At 41.9% G+C, this 19,185-nt stretch overlaps 1 protein-coding gene and 1 long non-coding RNA gene across 4 annotated transcripts; one reads left to right on the top strand and one right to left on the bottom strand.

Annotated features, from left to right (window-relative positions):
• The first annotated feature begins 1,761 nt into the window (after positions 1-1,761).
• Positions 1,762-10,835, top strand: LOC148133215 (glycine N-acyltransferase-like protein 3). 2 transcript variants are annotated; one of them, XM_087950478.1, is made up of 5 exons: positions 1,762-1,972; positions 2,745-2,852; positions 3,075-3,201; positions 4,865-4,985; positions 9,584-10,835. In XM_087950478.1, the coding sequence occupies exons 2-5, from the start codon at positions 2,760-2,762 to the stop codon at positions 9,996-9,998; spliced, it is 756 nt and encodes a 251-aa protein (XP_087806604.1). In that variant the 5' UTR covers positions 1,762-1,972; positions 2,745-2,759; the 3' UTR covers positions 9,999-10,835. The 2 variants fall into 2 exon arrangements, with proteins under 2 accessions (XP_087806604.1, XP_087806603.1); XM_087950477.1 differs by having other exon boundaries at positions 1,762-2,007.
• A 1,954-nt stretch (positions 10,836-12,789) lies between these two features.
• Positions 12,790-18,158, bottom strand: LOC148133214 (uncharacterized). 2 transcript variants are annotated; one of them, XR_015746601.1, is made up of 4 exons: positions 17,978-18,158; positions 17,165-17,278; positions 15,211-15,321; positions 12,790-13,900 (listed from the first exon to the last, which is right to left on the bottom strand). It is a non-coding gene; the product is annotated as an uncharacterized LOC148133214 (long non-coding RNA). The 2 variants fall into 2 exon arrangements; XR_015746600.1 differs by having other exon boundaries at positions 12,790-15,321; positions 17,978-18,154.
• Positions 18,159-19,185: the final 1,027 nt, after the last annotated feature.

Below are 19,185 nucleotides of genomic sequence, written 5' to 3'. Positions count from 1 at the left end.
TAGTAAATAATTTATAAGATAAAACTGTATGACTATCCAATGGTATGCTTATTAACAATTAATGTAATAATGAAGAAGGGAGGGAAACATTTCAATTGTACTCAAAAATTGATAAATATTGAAAATAAAGATTTACAAGGCTCATACCAGTACTAGAATGAATTTGAATAACTATTTTGTTTACTAATGTTTTTATATATATATTGTTTTTGCTATGTTTTTAGAATTCTTCTTTTTACATTTTCAAGGGGAAGTACCAAGCAGAGTCTGAATGATGAGATTTACATGATATAAAATAGATACTAGAAATTTGAATGTTATAATTTTAGAATGCACAAATTTAATGTTTAATGAGATTTCATATGATAATAACAATAAGACTTAAAGATGTTGCACTCCGATTGTCAATCATAGGGGGAATTTTGCTTTTTAAGAATGTTGGAAGAGAACATATGAAATTGTAAACAATGGCTGAACTGTGTACCCATAGAATGAGAAGTGAAAAGGAGATAGCCAGAAAAAAAGAAACAAAGAGTAGAAAGTGGTGGACAGAAACGCCAACTGCAATGGTGTTATTGAAACTGAAAGAGTGTAATTTAGTGCACTGATATTAAAAATGCAGAGTCAAGGCAAGTTTGGGGGTGTTGTCTATAGAAAATGGAAGAATAGTAACAGCTAGAAAAATAATGCTCTTCCTAACCTGATTGAAGAAACATAGGGAATACAGTTAAGGGCTGATAAAGATATAATATGATCCCCAAATGCTACCTGAAATTAAATCTTTAGGGGCAGGTGAATTATCCCAGGGTTGAAAGGAGCTGACCAAAGAAATCCCACAACTGCAAACCAAAAAACTTGGAAGATGCTAGAATAGCTAAATTAGTGTTGAAGGAGCAAAAGACAGAGGAGTCAGGAAATTTACAGACCACTAAAGATTTGTCAAAAGCAAGGAGTGCCAGAGTAACTCCTTTATTTTTGATCTGCAACAGCAACAGCAATCACATCCCAGGATCTGCATTCATTTTGAAGGAAATTTCAGATGGGTTCACAGAGCCCTAGTTAACAAATGGATCAACCACGGAGAAGGTGCAAGAGGAGGGAAGGAGGGAGATGTTCGTCGGATTTTTTTAAGGACATGAACAAGGAGGGGGTTTAATAGCTAATCACAGGGCAAACACCATAATTCAATATTACATGGTAAAAAGCTGAAACCCTGTCAAATCTAAGCGGATTGTTATTCATCAATGACAAATGCAAGGTCCTATCTCTGATGGGAAAAATGAAATGCATAGGCAGAGGATTTGGGAACCCTGGCATGACAGCAGAGCTCGTGAGAAGGATCTAGGGTACCAGACAGACAACTGGCTGGACACAAGCAAACACTGGGATGCAACACCCAGGAAAGCCAACAGAGGATGCGGCTGCCTAAGAAAGGAACCAATGTGCCCAACCCACAGGAAGGAAATTGTCCCGTATATTCTGCAGGGACAAGGCTGCACTTGAGATTCTGTTCGATGTTTTTTTAAAAGGAGGAGAGAGAAATGGGAGATAGTTCAAAGGACAACTTTTAGGCTGGCAAGGAGTCTGGAAAACATTACCTATGAGGAATGATTAAAGGAATTAAGCTATAAATATTGGAAGACTTTCACATGCAGTATGATCTTTTTAAAAAAAATCAAAGTGAGAATCCTTTCCAGTTCACACAGTACATAATTCTGTGATTAAGTGCATTCAACCTATAGTTGATCAGGAAAACTTTTTGTGAGAATTTGCGTCACTGACAGAGACCATTTCATCCACTTGGTCTCCAGCAGGCAGGGAAGGTGGTTCATCAAGAGTTGATGCCATTTTGCTTCTTTTCTCCCTTCCAGTTTGCTCGCCAAAAGACGCCTGGGTGGGACCTGCGGGGCACCCTCGACCTGGCCAGCCATGCTGATCCTGACCTGCTCTTCCAAGCTGCAGCTGCTGGAGGGTGTGTTGCGGAAGGGCCTCCCCGAAACACTGCTGGTAATCCCTTGTTTAATGCTTCTCCTGTCTCCGTGTGAATATAAGAGCTGGTGTTTCCCTATTTACTGGGAATTTGGAGAAAACTGCACCTATTATATTTCTAAATGAATAATTAAATCTGGTGCCAGCCATGAAGTCATTTCACATTCAAGTCTACTTTTCCTTTAACCACATCTGCAAATGCAAAATCAGTGGTGGTATGTTACTGGTTCAGCCCAGTTCAGCCGAACCAATAGTTTTTTTAAAAAAAAGCCTCCCATGATAAGCTGAGAGGGGGGAAAGGCCCTCTCACCTACCCCTGCACTTCATCCTCTCAGCTGATTGCCGCTCAGCTGGTGTGTGGAAAGCTGTGCACGTGTTAGGTGTGTGTGTGCACGCACACGCAATCACCGACCCGGTAGTGGAACAGGTAGGATCCCACTGCTGTGCAAAACCCATAAAGTTCAAAAATAAGTGTACTTGCAGCAGCATAAACAAAAGAATCTCTTTTTGCTGACTTCCCCTGCTACAGAAAATCGAAAAACCAACTGACCTTTCAATGAGACAGTGAATTCCTACAACTCACCCATCTTAGTATTTGGCCCTTAACAGACTTTGGGTGGCTTCTGATTCAGCCAATCAGAGATTGCTCACTTCTGCCCCAGACCCACCCTCCCCCAACCTTTTGATGAATGACATGAGAGGAAAAGCACAATCTCTCCTGCACTAGGACTGCCTGACCCTCTTTTTAATTTAAGGTCTGTGGGGCAGTGATGCACATCAATCGTGGAAACCCAGCTCAACATGAAGTCGTGGTGGACTCTTGGCCAGAATTTAAAGCTGTTCTTACCCGACCACGGAAGGAGGTAGGAAATTACAGCAAAATGGGGACAGGGGGGGGGGGAACCCCACAAGAAACATAGGCATCTAGGGCACAAAATACATTCAGGGGGTGCTGTAGCACTTTTCCTTTGCCTTGTTTTTTTTATATCCCTCTTCCAAGTTGGCCTGACCTCACCAACTCACCAATTCCTCCACATGGTGTCTGCCACGTGCTCTAATCCTGGTCTTTGTCCCACTTCTTGCAGGTGGTGAAGGACAACAGGGATTATTATGCCAACCTGCATGCTGCTTTCTATCGGGAGGAAGATGCCTGCAGAACCCTCCTGGAAAACAAAGATGCCGTAGACTGGGACAAAGCCTTCCAGCTGCAAGGCAAGGCCTGGGCTCTAGCAATTTCTTTTCCAACCTTAGGAGATTTTGGAAAGTGCCAAAAACCTGGTTGTTCCCTCGAATCTACCACATGGTAGCCAAAGAGGAAAAATCTATAAGCTTATGTCACTCCCCATTTCTGTCATCACCACCATTTCCTTGTGGCTGGGAATCAGTGATGGGATTCAAGTAATTTAACAACTGGTTCTCCTAGTGATTGGTTGGGTGAGCATCAACTGAATGGGCATGGTCATTGCGGGGGGGGTCATGTAACTGAATGGGCATGGCCAACTCGATGTCTCTCATGGCAAGGCGGGGCGGCACCTTGCTGAGTGACATTGAATGACGTTGAGTTGGCCACGCCCACTCAGTCACATGACTGATGCTGCAGGGACAGGGCTATTTCTTACATAGCCCCACCCTTTTATTTTGTCAGCCCAAGGGGGGGAGGGGCTTGGAATGGTATGTAGGATATCTGTCTCTGCAGCATCCATTGCTTGCCAGGCAAGGGCACTGGGCCTCGGAGACTGTGGGGAAGGCAGCAGGGAAAGCAGGCAAGTGGACTGGGCCTCGGGGACGGAGGGGAAGGCAAGCAAGCCGGCTGGGTGTTGTGGGAGGCAGCTAAGCCAGGATTCAGGCCTTGCTGCTTGCAGGCTCTCCCAGGGTGATCTGGGCGCTCAGCTGGGTTGTGCAGAGAGTGCTGTGTGAGCGTGGAAACCAGTCAAGCTGGCTGGGCCATGTGGGAGGCAGTTTGGCCGGGATTTGGGCCTCGCTGCTTGCAGTCACTCACCCAGGCAGATCAGAGCAGCTCAGCTGGGCTGTGTGGAGAGCACTGAGGGATGCAGCCGAAGGCAGGCAAGCTGTTTGTCCCTCAGAGACTGTGTAGTCTAGACAAGAGAGGGAGTCAGACCAAGAGCAGCAGCAGCTATGCCAGGCGAGCAGATGGGATGGGATGAGGAGTGATTGGGTGGGGTGAAGCGAATGGTGAGATTTGCCGGTTTATTTATTTATTTATTTATTTATTTGATTTGCCAATTGTTTACAAGATAATAAGTATAAGAGTATACATAGTTGTGAATACATGAAATGGGTACATATATGAAAAATAAAAGAATAGGAGAAACAATAGGACAGGGACGGTAGGCACGTTGGTGCGCTTATGCACGCCCCTACAGACCTCTTAGGAAAGGGGTGAGGTCAATAGTAGACAGTCTAAGGTTAAAGTTTTTGGGGTTTGGGGAAGAGACTATAGAGTCGGGTAGAGTATTCCAGACATTGACCACTCTATTGCTGAAGTCGTATTTCCTGCAATCAAGTTTGGTGCGGTTTACTTTGAGTTTGTATCTATTGTGTGCTCTTGTGTTGTTATGGTTGAAGCTGAAGTATTCACTGACAGGTAGGACATTGCAATGTATGATTTTATATACCATGCTTAAGTCAGACCGAAGACGGCGTAATTCAAGGTTTTCTAGTTCTAGAATTTCAAGTCTGGTGGTACAAAATCGTAAATAGCGGTTTGCCCGAACTGGTCCGAACAGGCTGAATCCCACCACTGGCTGGGAAATGTTTCTGTGCCACCCAGTTGCAGAGAATCAGGAACAGAGAGAAGATAAAGTTTCAATCTGAACCTCAGTTTGGTATCCTGTGATGTTTCCATTCTACGCAGGTCTCCAGGATGGGCTCTATCAGGCTGTGAAAGACATAGCAGAGGTTAGACGTGTCCACACAGAGCCCTACTTCTACCAAGCAGCGCTGCACCCAGATGCAGCCATGTTATGTCAGAACCAGTGAGTGATCGTACTCTCTTTCTAAGGGAACCGTTTGGTCCGGGGTCTAAGGGGATTTGATTCCATGCGATTATATGGAATTCTGTAATGAAACTAAGGATTTCTGGCAGTTTCATTACTAATCATATCCTCTGTAGAAAACTAGGGGTATTTCATTTATTTGTTTAATATATAGATATATATAGAGAGAGATATAGAGATATAGATAGATACACACACACACACGCAGGTCTAGGTGTGTTCGGGTCTTTTCCCGTGTAAGATTAAGAGTATCTCTTAATCTTAAGAGTATATATATATAAATGTTAAGTTTTCTCCGGTACTTACATGTATGGTATTCAGCTTTGTTCTTTAAAAGCACAACTTTAAAAGCACAACTATAATGACGTGGGAAAATACCCGAATAAAGCTGAATAGTTTTTGCGGGTACTTACATGTATGGCATTCAGCTTTGTTCGGGTATTTTCCCACATCATAGTAGTGGTGCTTTTAAAGTTGTAGCAACGTTTCAGCAGAATCTCATCTGCCATCATCAGGCTTCTGTATTGTGTCCGTCTGTGAGTCAGACTTTTACAGTGGTTTCAGATTTAAATTTGGGGCAGCCTATTGCTGTGCCAGAATGGTTTTTTCTTCATCCTGATTGGTTGGGAGTCTTGGTCTGTGTTTATTGGTCTCGGAGTTTGCTGTGTTCTGCTTGATTAGTGTCTCTAATATCTTCTGTCTGTTTTTTGGCTCTTTTTGTATCTTGATTAGCTGGCAGCATTGTGTTACTTTATTGGAGGCCTTTAGTGCAGCTTGGCTTCGGGTAAATGGACGGCTATCATTAGTTAGGAAGCTGGGTTTCATCTGGGTGCCTGGTTGGGATGTGTTTGAGCTGGAGGTATCAGGGGGGGATCTGTTTGTGCCCAGGTGTTTGCCTGGCTTGTGGTGTGGAGATTTTTTTGTTTGTGAGTGCAGGCTTCCAAATGATTGACAGCCTGGTGGAATCATCTCTTCTATTCATGCTTTCTGGTCTTTTTTTCAATCTCTATGGCTTCTCTGATGATTCTGTGGCTAGGGTTTTCTATAGTGGCTAGGGTTTTGGTGCCATTGAAGTTGATGCTATGACCTGTGGCTTCCATGTGTTGGACTAGTGAGGAAGTGTGTTCCAGCTTTTTGACTGCATTTTTGTGTTCATCCAGGCGGGTACTTATTCTTCTATTGGTCTGTCCAATGTATGTGGCTGGGCATGACGCACAGGGGACTTCAGTATATGCCTTGGTTTTCCAGGTCAATTTTATCTTTTGGGTTGCTAAGGATGGCTGCTATTTTTCTGTCTGTTTTGAAGGCAGTCTTGATGTGATGTCTGTGTAGTACCTTACTAATTTTGTCTGTAGTACCTCTTATGTAGGGCAGGACAGCTGTTCCATAGGTCTGTTCATCTTCTGGGTCTCTATTATGTTTCAGCACCACTACTATGACGTGGGAAAATACCCGAACAAAGCTGGATCTTTGGTTATTCGGGTTTTCTCCCGCGTAAGATTGGAGGTATCTAGGCAACGTTTCGATGAAGTCTCATTCATCATCTTCAGGCTTGTGTCTTCAGGTCTGTGCTTCTCAGAGTGAATATATATATATATATATATATATATATATATATATATATATATATATATATATATAAATATAAATATAAATATAAATATAAATATAAATATAAATATAAATAATATAAATATAAATAATATAAATATAAATAATATAAATATAAATATAAATAATATAAATAATATTAATATAAATATAAATATAAATAATATAAATATAAATAAATAAAGGAAACACAAAAATAAGACATCCTAGATCTGAATGAATGAAATATTCTTATTAAATACTTTGTTCATTACATAGTTGAATGTGTTGACAACAAAATCACACAAAAATTATCAATGGAAATCAAATTTAGCAACCCATGGAGGTCTGGATTTGGAGTTACACTCAAAATTAAAGTGATAAAAAACACTACAGGCTGATCCAACTTTGATGTAATGTCCTTAAAACAAGTCAAAATGAGGCTCAGTAGTGTGTGTGGCCTCCATGTGCCTGTATGACCTCCCTACAACGTCTGGGCATGCTCCTGATGAGGTGGCAGATGGTCTCCTGAGGGATCTCCTCCCACACCTGGACTAAAGCATCCCCCAACTCCTGGACAGTCCGTGGTGCAACGTGGCGTTGGTGGATGGAGCGAGACATGATGTCCCAGATGTGCTCAATTGGATTCAGCTCTGGGGAACGGGCGGGCCAGTCCATAGCATCAATGCCTTCATCTTGCCTTCACTCCAGCCACATGAGGTCTAGCATTGTTGTGCATTAGGAGGAACCCAGGGCCAACCGCACCAGCATATGGTCTCACAAGGGGTCTGAGGATCTCATCTCAGTACCTAATGGCAGTCAGGCTACCTCTGGCGAGCACATGGAGGACTGTGCGGCCCCCTAAAGAAATGCCACCCCACACCATTACTGACCCACTGCCAAACTGGTCATGCTGGAGGATGTTGCAGGCAGCAGAACGTTCTCCACAGCGTCTCCAGACTCTGTCACGTCTGTTACATGTGCTCAGTATGAACCTGCTTTCATCTGTGAAGAGCACAGGGCGCCAGTGTCGAATTTGCCAATCTTGGTGTTCTCTGGCAAATGCCAAACATCCTGCATGATGTTGGGCTGTAAGCACAACCCCCACCTGTGGACGTTGGGCCCTCATACCACCCTCATGTAGTCTGTTTCTGACCGTTTGAGCAGCCACATGCACATTTGTGGCCTGCTGGAGGTCATTTTGCAGGGCTCTGGCAGTGCTCCTCCTGTCCCTCCTTGCACAAAGGCGGAGGTAGCGGTCCTGATGCTGGGTTGTTGCCCTCTTACGGTCTCCTCCACATCTCCTGATGTACTGGCCTGTCTCCTGGTAGCGCCTCCATGCTCTGGACACTACACTGACAGATACAGCAAACCTTCTTGCCACAGCTCGCATTGATGTGCCATCCTGGATGAGCTGCACTACCTGAGCCACTTGTGTGGGTTGTAGACTCCGTCTCATGCTACCACTAGAGTGAAAGCACCGCCAGCATTCAAAAGTGACCAAACCATCGGCCAGAAAGCATAGGAACTGAGAAGTGGTCTGTGGTCACCACCTGCAGAACCACTCCTTTATTGGGGATGTCTTGCTAACTGCCTCTGCTTTCCACCTGTTGTCTATTCCATTTGCACAACAGCATGTGAAATTGATTGTCAATCAGTGTTTCTACCTAAGTGGACAGTTTGATTTCACAGAAGTGTGATTGACTTGGATTGTGTTGTTTAAGTGTTCCCTTTATTTTTTTTGAGCAGTGTATATATATATTTCTCCACTATCACCACTGGAATACATATATATATACAAAACCACTGAGGCTATATAGAGAGAGAGCCCCAGTGGTGATAGTGGAGAATTTCTCATTCTCTGCCAACTTGGAAGGTGTGGAATGAACAATATGTAATAGAGAGCCAGGATTAGACTTGGAAAAATTCACTGAATACAACTGCTCCACAGGTGATATTCAGCAGGTTCTGACCAGTTCTGGAAAACCGGTAGCAGAAATTTTGAGTAGTTCAGAGAACCAGCAAATACCACCTCTGACTGGAGATTTTACAGTATCCTTTCCCTGCCACACCCACCAAGCCATGCCCACAGAACTGGTAGTAAAAATTTTGGAATCCCACCACTGATTACTGCTCCACTGGTTTCTCCGAAAGCAATTATGTAAAAGATATGATGTTTTAAACAGAAAAAGTATCCTTGCACTTTCAAGAGACTGTTAGGGGGATATTTCAGAATAACTGAGATATGTGTATTTCAAATACTGGAAAATTCTGAGACTATAATTTCTCTTTTGTTTTGCTGGGTGTGAGCAAATATTTTTTCCCAATGGGTGGGATGCTCTCTTTCTGTTCCACCTTCACTACTGCTGTGATGACCCGGGGCGTGGCACAAAAATAACAAAGTCACCAAAGTAGATAAATTCCCTTTAATGCCTCCAACTTGGCCCCCAAGGTTCAATTATCCTTGGCGGGAGATCAAACTCTTCCAAAAACATTCTACAAAGGAAAGAAAAGCAGCCCAAACCCAAAATACAGATAAAGTAGAAATAAAAACAACAACACACACTAAGCTGAAGTAATTAACACAACAAACCAGGATAACTTGCAGACTACCAAAAGATAATGAGGGATACACAGTTGGGAGGATGCCAAAACCCACATAAGTCTCGACAAAGATAATGCACGCTTTGCTTCCAGCAACTTTGCCTTTTAAACAGTCTTCCCAGCTGCAGCCCATGAAGGGGATCAGGGCCCTTTCCTCCCCCCCCGTAAACCACATTGCTCCCTTATCCATTCTTCCCTGTGTGCCCTAGGATGAAGAGGGGGTGGGCCTGGGTCTTCCCCTGAATGCCCAGCTGGCCTGTGCCCTTCCCCAGTTTCCTCCACAACCACCGGAGCCACACTCCCACTCCCCGTCAGCTGTTCCACCTCTCCCTCGGAATCAGATGCTAATTGGGGCATGACAATTGCTTTTTCTTTCCTTTCAGGCTCAGAAGTGAGCCCCTCCACCTGGGGACACTCAGCCCATCTGATGCACCTCTGGTCAATGACACCTGGGCTTTTGCAAGCAATGATCGGAGCCTGCGCTACCTCAGGAGCCTGATTGAGGTCTTCCCAAATGCTTGCCTCCTAGATCAGAAAGGGCAGCCGGTTGCCTGGTGCCTAAGTGATGCCATTGGGTGTATGACCCATGCCTACACTCTTCCTGAATACCAGGGAAAAGGTCATATGAAAAGAGTGGTGCAGGCTCTAGGCAGGAAGTTGCAGGCTAAAGATTTTGCCTTATATGGGTCAGTTCTGCCAGAGAACCAGAACCAGAAGAAACTTTTAATTAGTCAGGGCTTCCATCTCTTGTCTTTGACAAACTATGTGTTTTTGTTCACTCCAGATCACCTGAAATAGCCTACTGCATTTTCCCTTCTAAAATCAGTGGCACCAATATTGGCTTCATTAGACTGAGAGGTTAGGAGTAAATTTGAACCTTGGATTTAAGGGACTGCTTTGGATATATTCAAAATTAAGTCTGAAAAGAATCACAAGAACCAAGAATAGCTCTCAATGAATGAAAATAGAACTCTTGGAAACAGTGATGGCAAACCTTTTGAGCTGAATATGTCAAACATTTAGAAAATGCCTCACTTGAGTCTGGTGATGAGTCACCTCCCCACAAAGAATGGCAATGTCAAACCTAGCCAGAGATTAGAGGCCTGAGCCTTAACCTCAACCCTAGCACAGCTGCTGCCATTAAAAATGGTCACCTCACGCCATTCCCCAAAGCGTGCGAAGCCTTAGGGAATGGATACGATTGCCCCAGTGGCCCAGGGAAGTCCTGGGCCACTGGGGCAATCCTATCTATTCCTTAAGGCTTCGCACGCTTTGGGGAATGGTTCAAGGCAACCATTTTCAGTGGCAATGCCAATGCCATTTGCCTTTATTTTTTATTTTTAGAAAAATGCTTTATTAAACAAATTTATACAAATACAATAAAACCAAACATTCCACTCATTGCAACATGAGCAAGACAGTGTTCACTCCATCTGACATCTCTCAACTTATGTAGAATAATCATTCACACTTATTACATTAATATATATCACAGGGTTTCATCTAATTGTATACCACAAACATAATTGCATATAATGTTACTAATTTCCATCATACCTTTTTATTTGACTTTGTTTTGTTCATTTCATGTCTACCTTCCAACCAACTGTACCATAAATTCCAGATTTCATAGTACTCTTGACTCCTCTTTGTTTTTAAGTTCCAATGACAACCTGTCCATTCCGAAGTTTTCTTTATAATCATAAAGTCAGGGGGAGTATTTTCACATTTCCAATTTTGGGCAAAGGCAAGCTTTCCTGCTGTTAATATACTATGAAGTATAATATATAATGATTTTTTTACTAATTTTTTGTTTTAGAATTCCTAATAAAAATATCTCTGGTTTCAGTTCAGTTTTAACTTTTGTAATTTCTTTTAGCGAATTTGTAATTTTCCACCAATATACTTTTGCTATTGGGCAGGTTCACCACATATGACAGTAGGTTCCCTGCTCATAGCCGCATTTCCAACAGCTTGCTGAATTATTGGGAAACATTTTTGCAAGTCTTGCTGGCGAGCGATAAAACACTTTATATAAGTTCTCCTTATAGGTTGCTGATAGAGTTAATTTATAGTTTATTTTTCATAGGTTTTCCCAATCTTCCAAGTTAATACTATATCCAAAGTTTTTGGCGCAGGTTATCGTTGTTTCCTTCACAGTTTCTTCTTCAAATTTGTATCTTAACAAATACTTATACATTTTGGTGATCATTTTTCTCTCTGGCCCCTGTAGAATTTTATCCAATTCTTGTTGGTCCAAATATATCCCACACTGTTCTATGTCTTTCTTATATCTAGTTTGTATCTGTAGATACGGCCACCAATCTACTTGTATTCCTTGTGACACCAGCTCCTGCTTAGATTTTAATTTCCCTTGTTCATCAATAGCTCTTTATAGCTCACTATCTTATCCAGATCTAAGACATTCGGGTATACCATAGCTTCCACGGTCGACATCCAGATTGGGATCTTTGTATAATGGTTTCAGCACGTGTAGCGAACAAGTGCATTTGTGTATGTTCCACTTGCGCGGGCAGCAGGCAAATGCATGTGTGCACCCTCCATTTGCCCGAGCGATGGGCACACCTTCAACGCTGCTCACTCAAATGGAGCTGCACACACCCATCCATGTTTGCTCGCCACTAGCCCAGAATCATCCCCTCCCCCCCCAGGGGCTGGTCTGCAAAGGCGGAAAGATTGGGAAAATTTGTCTAAAGCAATTACTGCTCCCACCGGCTTCTGAAAATGCAACTATCGGTGTTGACTGAAATTGACAATTCTACTAGGACATTGTCTCATATTAAGTAAAGATTTTGTTATCGTGTCTCATCTCATGGTGCAGGATGTAACTATAGTATCTATAAACTGGTTAAAGCAAGTTTTATTTCCACTGAATGAAATTCAACCAATTGTTTGGAATTTTCCATAAATTTGCCCATCATTTTAAATCAGGGCTCTTCAAACTCAACAGCTTTAAGACTTGTGGACTTCAACTCCCAGAATTCTTCCTCCAATCATGTTAGCTCAGGAATTCTGGGAGTTGAAGTCCACAAGTCTTAAAGCTGTTGAGTTTGAAGACCTTTGTTTTAAATGTTACTCAGGTTGAATAGGAATTCTTGAATTCTGGGAGAACAGGTACAAAATATCATGAAGGCAAAACAAAACAAAAATGGTATAACAATTTTGCTTGATTGAAAAATGATCATTAAAATATTTTTTAAAGTCACCTTGGTAAAAAAATAATAATACTGTTCCTAGAATCACCATGATCTCATTTTGTGAATCTCCTTCTGATTTTTTTTTTTTAATATCATAATTTGAACTTGGGCATTTAAACTGAAAGGTTTCGTCTGCCTTTTTGAGTGCTTAAAAAATTGAGTTAGTGGTGAGTAAACATTGATTATTAGTGATTTTATTGCAGGGAAGCAACATCACATTCCAATTTAATTATTCATTTTACTTGCACATAATTCTAATATCTAACCATTCCCCCAAATCGTTCCAAAAGTGGCTGGTAAGAAAAATGTATGTCTTAGCACTATTTTCCCCCAACAATATGGATTGAAAGTATTGAAATTTATTATTTCTATAGTCTTAAAAATATTTTTTTATAAGAACAAAGTATCATGTTATATTTTTTGGTACATATCACCAGAAAAATTGGCTAGTTCTTTAAACATACACTGGAAATGTAAACAACAAGAGACATTTTTTCATGCTTGATGGTCATGTAAAAAAGCCAGAAAATTTTGCACTCAATGCATATAATAAAACAAGATTTTAAAAATGCATCTACAATTGAAACCAGAGACTTTTCTTTTGAAATTGATGGATATGAAGCTAGGAAAAAAATATGGAGCTTCGTTTTTACATATGACTGCATTAAGACTATCATATGCACAAAGGTGAAAAATTTCAACTTTACCCACAATGGAGGAATGGATGGTGAAGCTGATGGAATCTGCTGAAATGGCCAAATTGACTATGTTAACTAGAGAAATGGTATTAATTGGAAGCTACATATTTGTGTCTTTTTTCTTTACTACGTTCTTTTATTTTTCCCTTTCTTACATTTTTAATTTCTCTTTTTCTTATGTCACATTAATTTGTATTTTCTTAACATCCTATTTGTCTATATCAATATCTATCTATCTGTCTGTCTGTCTGTCTGTCTGTCTATCTTATCTATCTATCATCTATCTTCCATTCTATCTCTATCACCTCTGTCTCTCTCTCTCAAATGCTCTCTCTCTCTAAATCTAACCTTGCGAAAACTAAGAGGATGGTTATTCATCTGTGAAAAATGTAAGGTCCCATCTCTTGTGAGAAAAAATGAAACACACAGATAAAAGACTGGGGAAGCTATCTATAAGTTGAAGATTTCTTCAATTTTACAAAGCTTTCATGAACAACTGCAGATGTCTTATGATTTTATTAAAGTTTTTAATTAATGTCTTGTCATGATTTTATCATAGTTTCTGTAATTTTCAACTCCTGTCTTCATTTATCTTACCAGGTATGTCTACCATTGGCTTATTTATTACTTTAATCAAGTTCTTTTTAGGCATTCTCATGCCTATAAGACCCTTACCACCACTGCAAAGCAGCATTCTCTACAGGAATGATGGAAACATCCAAATGGTATGGATGTTTCAGGTAGCAACAGTTGTTCTTTTCAGAGGGTATATTCATGCCACAAGCTACAAGAAAGAAATTTGGAGCATGGTTACTGTCAGGGTTGACTTTTCACATGGCCACTCCATCCCCTTGCCAAGCAGCTGGAATGGGCTTGGCTGTCTTCTGTGACACAACAGCATCCTTTGTGGCAGACACAATTTTATGGTCAACTTAAAGCCAATTTTCCATGTGGAGTCAGCTCTTGTCCCACAGCTCTCAACTTTCAAAGCTAGCATGTTCTTGGCCAAAGCAGAGGAGGAGGGAGACCATATCTGGGACCTCTTGAAATTCTCATCACCATCTTAGTGTTGGGTCCTGATAGTGCATTTAATCCTATAGCACTGAAGCAGCCAAGAAAGTTAGGAGGCAATCAGTACTTGGATGGAAGGGTCCATTTTTAATCTCTTTTTAGCTTTGTAAAGGTTACATATAGCTCTAAAGCAGCGGTGGTGATCGTTTTGGGCTCAGTGTATCAAAAATTTGGAAAATAACTTTGACTCTGCTGGTAGGTCATTGCCCCTCAAACAAAAGAGAAACACTTCTTTATATTATTTATTTGTTTGTTTATTAAAAATACAGCCCATTCATGTGGGACTATATATTATACAAAGAAACATTAAATAATTACAAAAAAATGAAAAAAACTCATTTTCGGATGGTTTGGCAGCTGTGTGAGAATACATTGATTCTCATGCAGCCTCCTCAAGCTCCAAAAATTGTGTCAGAATGGAGCATGCTTTCAAGAACAGTTGTTGGCGATGCTGGTTTGTTGTTGGCATGTCACCTCTGATATGGGTGTCATAGGTTACTTCACTGCTCTAAATACATGACTATAAATGTGAAGGCTATAAATACGGAAGGAATTAAGCTTCCTTGCTTGAATACATTTCACATTGCTTGTGGTAGATGTTGTCTTGAAGAAAAGACATACCCGAATTGCAGTCTTTGTTCTGACTCCTATCCTTGCTGATCCTAACTGATGTTTTTCTCATGAAGTCAGCATATGTCTTTGTTACTAACAACTCTAGTATAATACAAGCCACGGATACTTGAGCTTCAAGGAAAGAATCATAGCCTTGTTCCTGCATAAATTCTATATTCTCAAAGTGAATGGCTGGAAATTTTCTTCTGGTTTACCTTATATCTCTCACTTTTCTAGAATCTGAGTCTTTTCTTTAGAGAGGTAGTTATGGCCTATTCACAAAAAATGTAACACCAGAATTTAACTCAATAATCCATGCTATTTTTCAAAATTTTGTTCTTCCTGATGGATTGTTTAAAAAAAACAAAAAACCAATGGACTGAAAAGTGTATAAACATAAAATATACTGACCTATATATAACAAAAGGGTCCTTATTATACTTCAGGAGAAATCCTGCACAGTTGTAGGGGGATTGAGTCCTAAGAATTTGGCTCGTTCCCAGCGCTGCATACGGGTAATTCCTGTCAGCAGAAGAAAGTGATCCAAGAATGTAGTATCTGCAGGAAGCTTCCTAATCAGTTTATCTGAGACAACTGTGGTTATGAGAGCCTGAGGATGGTTTATGAGTTCCTTTTTTCTATGTTACTATTGTTTGTCTGGCATTATCATCATGCATGTTATTTTACAGTAGAAGTGTATATACTTCAGCTCTATTTAGTACTTGAATCCATCATTCAAAGCTAAGTACAGAAGACATTGTTTTCTGGAGTATATACAATTCTTTCTGATAAATATCCAATCTTTCTCTCCCAACAACACTTAATTTATACAGTGTAAATTTAGTGGGTAGTTATTTTTGTTGCTGCTACATTAAAGCCTCAATTTTACAAAACGCCATTCAGCAAATTTTGCATGCAACAGAATTCTAGTTGCTGTTCACCCCCAAATATTAGTCTGTTGTTTCTATAGCAGTCCGGACAACTAACATAAAGACATCATTTGCATCAATTCAAGTGCATTTGTATAATAACACTTTATTAACAAAACTATTTGGTTTGGGGAGTTAATAAAATATGTATATTTGGAATGAATCGCTATTTAGTTTTAGTTGACTTACTTCACTCCCCAATAACTATTAAATCAATGTTGTACTGGATCAAGAAATAACTGGGAAAAATAATTGCTGATCTATTGCAAATATCCAATGCATCTGCAACACAATATGATATACACCATTTATGTAAGTATCTGTTAAAATGAGATTATACTTCAAAATTTGGCAGGAAGGAAACAACAGCAAAGAAAAGGCAAACATTTACTTCTTTCACAATATGTATTTGGACTTGGTTTCAATAGATAACTAGACATGCTTACCACTGCACAGACCATATTGCCAGTTGAGATCAAACTGCTTCAGTATTTCCAGCTGATCAGGTTGTGCAATATCTTGTAGATGAGATTCTGCAGGAACTAAGCAGAATCTAAGAAGCAACCAACCCATTAGTGTAAATAGGTGGAGTGCTGGTATTTTTCCTTGCATAGAGGGCTTAGGGTGGCACTTAACCAATTGTGTTACCATCTCCTCTGTAGCCAATTCCAAAATCTAAATGGTAACAGCCATGATATTTGCAGCTTTCCATCTATACCGGTGTTTCTCAAATTTGGCAACTTTAAGATGTATGGTTGTCAATTCCCAGAATTTTCCAACTTTCATTTAGGGCAAGGGGGGAATTCCCAAATAAGATCTCAATTGCATTAGTATCATTAAACTATTGGTAATCATGGGGGATCCCTATTAGGCATTCCTAAAGCAGGTGGGAGATGGAACTTCATAACTTTCCAGATTTTATTTATTTATGTATCTGTTTCTATTTACAAGCTAGTTTACAAAAACTTACCTCAAAGCAGCATCCAAGACATTTTTCAGGCCACCAAAAACAGAGAATCAGATAAATATGGTCTCAAAAACTGCATGAACTCTTCTTGCCCCACTATGTATCTGTAGCATTTGGGGGTGCTATCCAAGAGGTGGCCAAGGACCTAATTATTATCGTTCACTGTGCAGAGTCCATTGTTTGGGAAGGGCAGCTATAGAAATTGAATAAATCTACCCAGGTGAAGCATCTGCCAGGATGTCAGGCACAAAACAATGATCTCTAAAATGATCTTAGATGACCTCTATGGTTCTTTCCAGCTCTGTGAGCTCTAGCCTGCTTGCAAATCCACCCATTGAACCCGCTGAGGCGGAGACTAGTGCTTGTTTTCTGCCATGGGTGGAAAGAGTAAAGAAGCGGAGGAATCCATCCACCCCACCAAGCCATTCCAATGGCCAAAGCAGGGGAAGGAGCCCACAGAAGTGCTTACCCTGCGGTGGGCTCGGAGCCTGAGCCGCTTTTCTTTCTTCCCTGCCTCCTTCCTTTTTCACCACTTGGAAAGAATCGGTGATGAGTCGTTTCCTGCTCATAGCGTCTCCCCCGGCTGCTCCCAGTGAAGGGGAAGGAGAAGCAGAGAGGCTTAGACCGGCGGCCCCGGCTCCAGTTCCTGAACCTCCCTCCGGAAGCCGCTGCGCTTCACCCCCAGCTGCCCGCTTTCGAGCAGAGGATTCCCGCGTCCCGTTCCCACCTGCGAGCGGGACGCCCCTCAGTCCCCAAGCATCCTCATCACCCGCGAAGGATGGGAAAAGCAGAGGGACCGATCCTCCCGACCTTCATCTCTGGTCCCCGTCAGCTGCTCTGCCCCCCCAGCCCCGAGGAAGGCTTTCCTTCGCCAACAGCCGCGCCCAGGTTTTATTCCCAGGGGACCCGATCCAGCCAACCTCTCGCTCGCTCCCTTCCTCGAGGGAGAGAAAAGCAACGTCGCGAACCCAAAGGGGCTTTTTTTGTCCAAGAGGGAACTGGACTTGCTCCTCATCCAAGAAGCTGCTTCGGCTCTGAGGGGCTTCCACTCTCCCACTATCCAGTCAGAACAGAAGAAGCTTCTTGGATGGGGAGCGAAACGTCTTCAAAGAAAAAAACAACCCAGAAAGTCCAGCTGCCTCTGGAAAAAGGGGAAAAAAGCCACTTTGGGACAACCCCGGACCTGGATGGCTGAGAATCTCGAGAAGAAAGAAGATTCCCCCTCCCCGCTTTGAGCCCCGGGGTGCTTCCTCCTATGAAGGAAGAGAAAGAGAAGCCAAACCCAGGAAAAATGCGGCGGGCGGCGTCCTCACGAGTCGCCGAGGCCTCCAAGCAGCGCCCGGAACGTCTCGTGCGAACGCAGAAGCGGAGACGGCGGCCCAGCTGCGAAGTTCGTCGCCCCACAACCCGGAATAGCCCGTGTGGAGTGTAGTTGTTGTCCCTGTGGCTCAGCCAATGGCGGAGCTGCTTTCGCTTTGCCTTGGAGGGAAGGGGAAGGCAGGCCTCTGTTGGCCTGCTTCCAGTTCCTTGATAAAGGATATCACTAGCTTTCCATGAATTTTAGGCAATGATATGAGGCCCAAGAATGAGAGGCCCCCAGAAGAAAAACATGTAGGAGCAATATGAAGGTTTTTCAACAAAATGGGGTTTCTCTGCCTAAAACTAGCTGGACCAAGCCTACACCCCTGCAGGTTTTATAGTCCAGGCTGAGAAATACAAATTTGAGCCTGGTAATGTCATGTCACATGTCTTTCTAGCACCATTAACATTTCCTGGAGTTTTCTGAACAGACCCGGTCATGCTTAGTTTTAGAGGTTTTGCCACTAGACCAGAGGTCTCTAACCTTGGCAACTTCAAGACTTGTGGACTTCAACTCCCAGTACTAGACCATGCGCTAGACCATCTCCAAATATACTGGGTAATATAACATGATGTCCTTGTTTGGCATACAGACTATGTGAAAATTACTGACAATTATCCATCCATATCCCACTTCCTTCTTTTGAATGACTTTCTGACTTTTCTGCCTTATCCCCAGCACTGAACTGCTTTTCAGTCGTGGTCTTTGTTCCTTCTAAAATGCAAAGGGAGTTCAGTTGGCCAGTATTTTGGCATTCCTCATGGATAAGATTTGATATCTCCTGATGATGTAGCTTCTTTTTCTGGGAGTTATCAGCAGCTTTGCAACATGTCCTGACCTGAATTATGATCATGATTTCTGACACTCCCTGACAGTTTCCCACAAAGTCAATGGGGAAGCTGGCAGGAAGTCAGAAGTTGCTCCCGCACCCACTGCTTTTTTGTTCTCCTGTGGTCATTCTGCTTCTTTAGTTAATTAAGGAAACATCTCTGAAAGGGATCACAGGTTTTCTATGGCAAGATCCTTCTTATTAGAGCTTTCCAAATGAACTAGATCTCTACCAGAATCCATTTTTCACATCCCTGTTCCTCATTAAACTTCATCTCAAAGCAGGTCCCTCTCTAGAAAGG

The sequence above is a fragment of the Notechis scutatus genome, chromosome 1, assembly GCF_049901735.1.
Source record: "Notechis scutatus isolate UNSWTSFEM ecotype Mainland chromosome 1, rNotScu1.2, whole genome shotgun sequence".
NCBI lineage: Eukaryota > Metazoa > Chordata > Lepidosauria > Squamata > Elapidae > Notechis > Notechis scutatus.
This window is presented reverse-complemented; position numbering and strand designations above follow the sequence as displayed.

Excerpts from the sequence above, each read along its gene's own strand:
- LOC148133215 (XM_087950477.1), top strand. The coding sequence starts at position 1,930 with ATGCTGATCCTGACCTGCTCTTCCAAGCTGCAGCTGCTGGAGGGTGTG. Across the intron at positions 3,202-4,864 it reads CAAAGCCTTCCAGCTGCAAG|GTCTCCAGGATGGGCTCTAT; the intron begins GCAAGGCCTGGG and ends CATTCTACGCAG. Across the intron at positions 4,986-9,583 it reads GCCATGTTATGTCAGAACCA|GCTCAGAAGTGAGCCCCTCC; the intron begins GTGAGTGATCGT and ends CTTTCCTTTCAG.